This window comes from Mizuhopecten yessoensis, unplaced genomic scaffold (assembly GCF_002113885.1).
Source record: "Mizuhopecten yessoensis strain PY_sf001 unplaced genomic scaffold, ASM211388v2 scaffold4931, whole genome shotgun sequence".
Lineage (NCBI taxonomy): Eukaryota > Metazoa > Mollusca > Bivalvia > Pectinida > Pectinidae > Mizuhopecten > Mizuhopecten yessoensis.
In genome coordinates, this window is record NW_018405793.1 from 208,522 (window position 1) to 218,116 (window position 9,595).

The following is a 9,595-nucleotide window of genomic DNA, read 5'->3' on the forward strand; positions in this document are numbered from 1 at the left end:
AGAACTGTCACAGCCTGTGGGGACATGGAGCTTACAGAACTGTCACAGCCTCAGGGGAAATGTAGCTCACAGAACTGTCACACCCTGTGGGGACATGTAGCTTACAGAACTGTCACACCCTGTGGGGACATGTAGCTTATAGAACTGTCACAGTCTGTGGGGACATGTAGCTTACAGAACTGTCACAGTCTGTGGGGACATGTAGCTCACAGAACTGTCACAGTCTGTGGGTACATGTAGGTCACAGAACTGTCACAGCCTGTGGGGACATATAGATCACAGAACTGCAAGCCTGTGAGGACATGTAGGTCACAGAACTGTCACAGTCTGTGGGGACGTGTAGCTTAGAGAACTGTCACAGTCTGTGGGGACATGTAGCTTATAGAACTGTCACAGTCTGTGGGGACATGAAGCTCACAGAACTGTCACAGCATGTGGGGACATGTAGCTTACAGAACTGTCACAGCCTGTGGGGACATGTAGGTCACAGAACTGTCACACCCTGTGGGCACTCGTAGCTTACAGAACTGTAACAGTCTGTGGGGACATGTAGCTTACAGAACTGTCACAGTCTGTGGGGACATGTAGCTCACAGAACTGTCACACCCTGTGGGCACTCGTAGCTTACAGAACTGTCACAGTCTGTGGGGACATGTAGCTTACAGAACTGTCATACCCTGTGGGGACATGTAGCTTACAGAACTGTCACACTCTGTGGGGATATGTAGCTCACAGAACTGTCACAGCCTGTGGGGACATGTAGCTCACAGAATTGTCACAGCCTATGGGGACATGTAGCTCACAGAACTGTCAGAGTCTGTGGGGACGTGTAGCTTAGAGAACTGTCAGAGTCTGTGGGGACATGTCGCTTACAGAACTGTCACATTCTGTGGGGACATGTAGGTCACAGAACTGTCACACCCTGTGGGGACATGAAGCTTACAGAACTGTCACAGCCTGAGGGGAAATGTAGCTCACAGAACTGTCAAAGTCTGTGGGTACATATAGCTTACAGAACTGTCACAGTCTGTGGGGACATGTCGCTTACAGAACTGTCACAGTCTGTGGGTACATGTAGGTCACAGAACTGTCACAGCCTGTGGGGACATGTAGCTTACAGAACTGTCAGAGTCTGTGGGGACATGTAGGTCACAGAACTGTCACACCCTGTGGGGACATGTAGCTTACATACTGTCACAGCCTATGGGGACATGTAGCTTACAGAACTGTCCCAGTCTGTGGGGACATGTAGGTCACAGAACTGTCATACCCTGTGGGTACATGTAGCTTACAGAACTGTCACAGTCTGTGGGGACATGTAGGGCACAGAACTGTCACACCCTGTGGTGACATGAAGCTTACAGAACTGTCACAGCCTGAGGGGAAATGTAGCTCACAGAACTGTCAAAGTCTGTGGGGACGTGTAGCTCACAGAACTGTCACAGTCTGTGGGGACATGTCGCTTACAGAACTGTCACATTCTGTGGGGACATGTAGCTCACAGAACTGTCACAACCTGTGGGGACGTGTAGCTTACAGAACTGTCACAGTCTGTGGGGACATGTCGCTTACAGAACTGTCCCAGTCTGTGGGGACATGTAGGTCACAGAACTGTCACAGCCTGTGGGGACATGTAGGTCACAGAACTTTCACAGCCTGTGGGGACATGTAGGTCACCGAACTGTCACAGCCTGTGGGGACATGTAGCTTACAGAACTGTCACACCCTGTGGGGACATGGAGATTACAGAACTGTCACAGTCTGTGGGGACGTGTAGCTTAGAGAACTGTCACAATCTGTGGGGACATGTCGCTTACAGAACTGTCACAGCCTGTGGGGACATGTAGGTCACCGAACTGTCACAGCCTGTGGGGACATGTAGCTTACAGAACTGTCAGAGTCTGTGGGGACATGTAGGTCACAGAACTGTCACAGTCTGTGGGGACATGTAACTCACAGAACTGTCACACCCTGTGGGAACGTGTAGCTTAGAGAATTGTCAAAGTCTGTGGGGACATGTCGCTTACAGAACTGTCCCAGTCTGTGGGGACATGTAGGTCACAGAACTGTCATACCCTGTGGGTACATGTAGCTTACAGAACTGTCACAGCCTGTGGGGACATGTAGCTCACAGAACTTTCAGAGTCTGTGGGGACGTGTAGCTTAGAGAACTGTCAGAGTCTGTGGGGACGTGTAGCTTAGAGAACTGTCACAATCTGTGGGGACATGTCGCTTACAGAACTGTCACAGACTGTGGGGACATGTAGCTCACAGAACTGTCAGAGTCTGTGGGGACGTGTAGCTTACAGAACTGTCACAGTCTGTGGGGACATGTAGCCTATAGAACTGTCACAGCGTTTGGGGACATGTAGCTCACAGAACTGTCACAGTCTGTGGGGACGTGTAGCTTACAGAACTGTCACACCATGTGGGGACGTCATGTAGCTCACAGAACTGTCACAGTCTGTGGGGACGTGTAGCTTACAGAACTGTCACAGTCTGTTGGGACATGTAGCTCACAGAACTGTCAAAGTCTGTGGGGACGTGTAGCTCACAGAACTGTCACAGTCTGTGGGGACGTGTAGCTTACAGAACTGTCACACCATGTGGGGACGTCATGTAGCTCACAGAACTGTCACAGTCTGTGGGGACATGTCGCTTACAGAACTGTCCCAGTCTGTGGGGACATGTAGGTCACAGAACTGTCATACCCTGTGGGTACATGTAGCTTACAGAACTGTCACAGCCTGTGGGGACATATAGCTTACAGAACTGTCACAGTCTGTGGGGACGTGTCGCTTACAGAACTGTCACAGTCTGTGGGGACATGTCGCTTACAGAACTGTCACAGTCTGTGGGGACATGTAGCTCACAGAACTGTCACACCCTGTGGGAACGTGTAGCTTAGAGAACTGTCAAAGTCTGTGGGGACATGTCGCTTACAGAACTGTCACAGCCTGTGGGGACATGTAGCTCACAGAATTGTCACAGCCTATGGGGACATGTAGCTCACAGAACTGTCAGAATCTGTGGGGACGTGTAGCTTAGAGAACTGTCAGAGTCTGTGGGGACGTGTAGCTCACAGAACTGTCACAGTCTGTGGGGACATGTAGGTCACAGAACTGTCATACCCTGTGGGTACATGTAGCTTACAGAACTGTCACAGCCTGTGGGGACGTGTAGCTTAGAGAACTGTCAGAGTCTGTGGGGACGTGTAGCTTACAGAACTGTCACACCCTGTGGGGACATGTAGCTTCCAGAACTGTCACAGTCTGTGGGGACATGTAGGTCACAGAACTGTCACAGTCTGTGGGGACATGTAGGTCACAGAACTGTCACAGTCTGTGGGGACATGTAGCATACAGAACTGTAACTCCCTGTGGGGACATGTAGCTTACAGAACTGTCACTCCCTGTGGGGACGTGTAGCTTACAGAACTGTCACAGTCTGTGGGGACATGTAGCATACAGAACTGTAACTCCCTGTGGGGACATGTAGCTTACAGAACTGTCACAGCCTGTGGGGACATGTAGCTTACAGAACTGTCACAGCCTGTGGAGACATGTAGCTCACAGACCTGTCACAGTCTGTGGGGACATGTAGCATACAGAACTGTAACACCCTGTGGGGACATGTAGCTTACAGAACTGTCACACCCTGTGAGGACATGTAGCTCACAGAACTGTCAGAGTCTGTGGGGACGTGTAGCTTAGAGAACTGTCAAAATCTGTGGGGACATGTCGCTTACAGAACTGTCACAGCCTGTGGGGACATGTAGGTCACAGAACTGTCACAGCCTGTGGGGACATGTAGGTCACCGAACTGTCACAGCCTGTGGGGACATGTAGCTTACAGAACTGTCACACCCTGTGGGGACATGTAGCTCACAGAACTGTCACACCCTGTGAGGACATGTAGCTCACAGAACTGTCAGAGTCTGTGGGGACGTGTAGCTTAGAGAACTGTCAAAATCTGTGGGGACATGTCGCTTACAGAACTGTCACAGTCTGTGGGGACATGTAGCTCACAGAACTGTCACAGCCTGTGGGGATATGTAGCTCACAGAAATATGATTGCTTAATTTAAGTTTTGCATAGGTTTTATACTCTGTGACTCCTTTTAGCCCTGCCCTTAGCTCCCTGGGGGTCAGTCCTATCTCTAGTTTAGATTCTGATCCCCACCTCACACTGATGATTACCACCTGGTTTGATCAAAACCTGACTGATGGTTTCTGAAGAGAAGTCGAGGCCTTATCTTGAGCATAGATTCTGATCCCAACCATAAGCTTATGATTCACATGAAGTTTCATCAAAATCTTGCTAACAGTTTCTGAGAAGGTGAAAATATGATTGTCTATTCTCAATTGGACGACGACAGAAAAAAAGGCAATCACAGTTGGTCACTTCAGTGACTCAGGTGACATTAAAATTTAATACCAATGAAAATTCATCCAGATATTTAAAATAAATCAATTTTCAAGTACATGTAGCATTTATTTCTACATCATACAGCTAGTTCTTCAGCAGTTCAGTGATAGTGACAGTTAGTACAGATTAATTGTCAAGTTTTCATAGTGACCTGTTTCTATTAAGACAATAGACTACATCAATGATGTATGAAAACACAAACAGACATTATTTATACAGTTGTATTTATATTTATCAAATTTGAAAAGCAATTTCTGTTTATGAACAAAGTAAAGCAATGATGATTGTACTAAACATTGTACTAATCATCAATGGTTTAGTTTGTTCATAAGCAGAAACTGTCACACAATATCAGCATCCTTGATCACAATTTACTGTGTACTGGCCTATAGTGTTATTGTAACAGAGCGCATGATTAATTAAATATAAATCACTACCTCCGCATGGGATCGAACCCGGGACCTCTGGCTTACTAGTCTAACGCTGAACCGATCGAGCTAAAGAGAAGTTCTCTATAGCCGAGCGATATATTGCGGCTAGTATTTACCAGGGTTACATACTCCCCCTTCCAGGAAAGAACTCGTCCTCGAGTTTTTCCAGGGGTAACAGCGATGCTTGTGGAGCAAGGCCGAGTATTTTTCCCGGGTCCCCACGTTGGGCGCCAATGTAAAAGAGCGCATGATTAATTAAATATAAATCACTACCTCCGCATGGGATCGAACCCGGGACCTCTGGCTTACTAGTCTAACGCTCAACCGATCGAGCTAAAGAGAAGTTCTCTATAGCCAAGCGATATATTGCGGCTAGTATTTACCAGGGTTACATTATTAATATAAAACAGCGGCCAGTGACCTCCCCTTCACATGTTATTACTCTCCTGACAGAAAATCAATGAAACAAAAGGTGAAAAAAATTACAATAAAAAGCCTGACCAGGTAACAAGATATTGATTTATCACCATTGTTCACCATTCAAACCTTACCAATGTAGTAAATAGCTGCCCTCGTACGATGCCAACAATGAATTTGTTATATTCCAGATCATATTTTAAAGTAAATGTTGGACACCAGAATAAAGAAACTTCTGATTAAAAATTCTATCAGATCTTTTTTCAAGATAATCAATTAACTGTGATAAAAGAAGAGGTTCAGAGGGCCTGTACTGTTCACCTAGATCTTTATGCCCAGCAATGGTATAAATGGCTATGGGTTGGGGATCTGAACCATTTATAAGTTATATGTCACAAAAGTTCCAATACTAATATCATGATGGTGTTCATCTCTTAATGCCAAGCAATGGTATATATATAGTTATTGGGTGGAGATCCCCACCAGTTCAAGGTAACGACCTAAGAATTAAATCAAATCCCTAGGGGTTGAGCCAAACCCTGTGTCAATTCTAATATGTGACTGTATTTATCTCTTTAAACCTATTAAACATATATATGGTTATGGGACAGAGATCTCATCTATTTCAAAGTTCTGGCCAGACATTAAGTTCCAAGGGGTAGGGCCAGACTCAAGAGTCAATACTAATATCATGATTGTGTCTGCCTATTGATACTCAGCAATGGTATATTGGGGTGGGGATCTCAACCATTTCAAAGTTGGGACCAAAGATTTAAGCCCCTAGGGGTGGAGCCAAACCCCAGGGTGAATTCTATTATATGACTGTGTTTATCTTTTTAAGCTGATAAGATGTATCACATGTATATATTGTTATGGGGTGGCGATCTTTACTGTTTCTAAGTTATATCTGAGAAATTAAGTCCCTAGAGGTGAGGCCAGACTGAAGAGTCAATACTTGAATATCATGATTGTGTCAATCTTGATGCCCTGCAATGGCCCCGGTATATATGGTAATGGGGTGGGGATCTCAACTCTTTTAAAGATATGACTCAGAAATCAAGTCCCTAGGGGTGGGGCCAGATCCAAGGGTCAATTCTTTTATTATAATTGTGTTTGTCTATTGATGCTCAGCAATTGTTTACATAGTTATAGGCGTGGGATCTTGACGTCCAAGTTAAACATTCTTTTTGTCTCCCTCAGTCCCATGGGTCAAACTGGTACAATTTTAAATCCTCAACAACCAAAGAATACTCCAAACCAAATATGGATGATATCCATCTCTTTGTTCCAGAGAACAAATCACTTTAAGCGATTTGGACAAATTACCCCATTTTGGCCCCGCATCCTCAGCCCCCAGGGGGTGGTCAATATCTTTAAATCCCTCCATTAATACAGAAAAAGAAGGACTTAAAATATATTTCCCTTTGTTCTCTCTAATGGGCCCCGCCTCTCTGTCCTAAGGGAGACACATCCTCCGTTTATACAAAAGTGAATTGCCCTTTTCCAAAAATGTTCTAGACTAAATTTGATTCAAATCCATTTATATGCACAGAACGAGAAGGTTATTCAGAAGAAGATTTTTGAAGGTTTTTGCAATTTTGAACCCTGTGACCTTGAAATGTACCCATACTGAACAGGATATCAACTAAGGTTCCACTATGACGTCACACATCATGTGACCTTGTACCGTGTTTTCAAGTGGCTGATATAGATAATATAATATATATATAAATTCCTAAATAATTATTGATTAATGGGGTCTGTCATAGATGATGGGAACTGTTTTATACTGTTCCACTTTACCACTAGGTTGTACTCACTGTGCCACTTTACCACTAGGTTGTACTCACTGTGCGTGCAGCGATGTAAGTGTTCAGTTCATTCCAGACTGTGTCCGAGTCCACTCCTACACCTCCACAAGGTAACAAACAAAACCGGGAATTTTCTACAACAGAAACAAATTCAAATTTGTTAAAGATAACAGTGTTGAAAATGTTGATGTTTGAAAATATTATATGGCAAAAAATGTGCATTGTTTGAAAATTTATTCAGGTAAGGATATTTTCAAATTTCAACTTATTATAAAATGACAATTATGTTTAATTGTGTTGTATCAATAGATATGATGTTACATTTGCTGATCTCTACAAACAATTTTCCCAATGAATTTTCATAAAAGTTTCAACTTAATCAAATGTGTTGGTTCCAAAATAATCAGTTGTGTTGGTATAGTTGTTAAAGGTCACTGAAAGGTTAACCATTGTGTTACACTTCTCTTTGCTTTGATTTAACTACCAATGAAGGTTAATACCTACACCTCTTTTGTACATTATTTATTACACATGCAATATCTGCGATAACGACTATTTTAATCTGCATTTCTGGATCAATCCGAACCAACCATCAGGTAAATTAATGAGAATTAAGAATTTATTTTTGTAGCTATTATCTGACAACCATCTTGAACAGCTGGAATCAAAAGTCAATATTTGTGAGGATGATAGGAGCTGGTCCAAAGTCTGTGTTGATGTCATGGTAACATACCAACACAACCAAGCACTTAAAAGCATAATCAGCTTAAGCATTTTTAAACAAAATTTTCATATTTGATATCTAAAAAAAACATAGATTTTTATTACTAAAACTGCATTTTATTAACTTCAAAATGACATAAGTATAATAAAGATACTTGATTATTTGATATATGTCATGGATTTGTTAGTTGTTAATTTAAGATAAAGAAATGTTACGTAGGCAATACTTTACTTGATTAAGCCCAGATAATAGTTTCTTACCAACTTATTCAAGCAACTCTATTAGCACTTTGCTAATATGAGACTTACATTAAACCATTAAACTACATTCAGGTAACGTACCAACATTTTCAAGAAAACCAACAATATCATTCTTTGACAGGGGAATTCATATTTATCCTTTTAAGTAACAGTATATAAGTTTATTGTGCTTTGACAGAGGTTTACAATTATCCTTTTAAGTAACAGTATATAAGTTTATTGTGCTTTGACAAAGGTTTACAATTATCCTTTTAAGTAACAGTATATAAGCTTATTGTGCTTTGACAGGGAAATTTACAATTATCCTTTTAAGTAACAGTATATAAGTTTATTGTGCTTTGACAGAGGTTTACAATTATCCTTTTAAGTAACAGTATATAAGTTTATTTTGCTAGGATTTTATAAACTGATGGTTTCAGTCTTGAATATTAATAAAGGAAGAAATCTGACCAGACAAATATCTGTCGTTTAATATACTCTAATCTGAATAGACAAATATCAAGTCTCTGTCTGTTGAGGGAGTTGGTACCGTACAGTAACGTGTGGGCCTCCGTATGACAAGTTTTACTGAGGTTTATATCTACCAAACAGACGGGGATCAAGCCTCTGTCTGTTGAGGGAGTTGGTACTGTACAGTAACGTGTGGGCCTCTGTATGACAAGTTTTACTGAGGTTTATATCTACCAAACAGACAGGGATCAAGCCTCTGTCTGTTGAGGGAGTTGGTACCGTACAGTAATGTGTGGGCCTCCGTATGACAAATTTTACTGAGGTTTATATCTACCAAACAGACGGGGATCAAGCCTCTGTCTGTTGAGGGAGTTGGTACCGTACAGTAACGTGTGGGCCTCCGTATGACAAGTTTTACTGAGGTTTATATCTACCAAACAGACGGGGATCAAGTCTCTGTCTAATTTTACTGAAGGTTTATATCTACCAAATACCGTACAGTAATATGTGGGCCTCCGTGTGACAAGTTTTACTGAGGTTTATACGTACCAAACATACAGGGATCAAGCCTCTGTCTGTTGAGGGGGCTAGTACCGTACAGTATTGTGTGGGCCTTGGTATGACAAGTTTTACTGAGGTTTATACCTACCAAACAGCCGGGGATCAAGCCTCTGTCTGTTGAGGGGGTTGGTACCATACAGTAATGTGTGGGCCTCCGTATGACAACTTTTTAATTCCTCCACCGTAGCCTTACGACTTTTGATTCTCTGTTGATCAAAAACAATATGAAACAAATCAGATATTTTCGACTTCATTTTCTTATTACTTTGGTCATTTTCAACAATGATTCTGACCGATACTGTCTTATAAACCCAGTTGGATAAAGATGATAAAATACAAGAGGCCCATGGGCCTTAACGGTCACCTGAGTCTACAGTATTTATTTTTGTTGTTGAAATATGTACCAATTTGAGTAAAAAATAGTATAATGTTAACTTAACTTTGTCAGGACCATGAGCTGATCATTCCTAGACCAATTTTAAGTGAGATCGGCCTATTAGAACTTAGTAGCAAA

The 9,595-nt window shown here is 42.5% G+C and overlaps 1 protein-coding gene across 6 annotated transcripts in view; it reads right to left on the minus strand.

The window, feature by feature from the left end:
• Positions 1-9,595, minus strand: part of LOC110450026 (histone deacetylase 4-like) — a 230,447-nt gene that overhangs the window by 33,759 nt on the left and 187,093 nt on the right. For all 6 annotated transcript variants that reach the window (XM_021497237.1, XM_021497233.1, XM_021497232.1 and 3 more), the window contains 2 exons: positions 9,170-9,287; positions 7,126-7,220 (listed from right to left, as the gene is read on the minus strand). In XM_021497237.1, the coding sequence (XP_021352912.1) occupies positions 7,126-7,220; positions 9,170-9,287 (213 nt within the window). The remainder of the gene's footprint in view (positions 1-7,125; positions 7,221-9,169; positions 9,288-9,595) is intronic.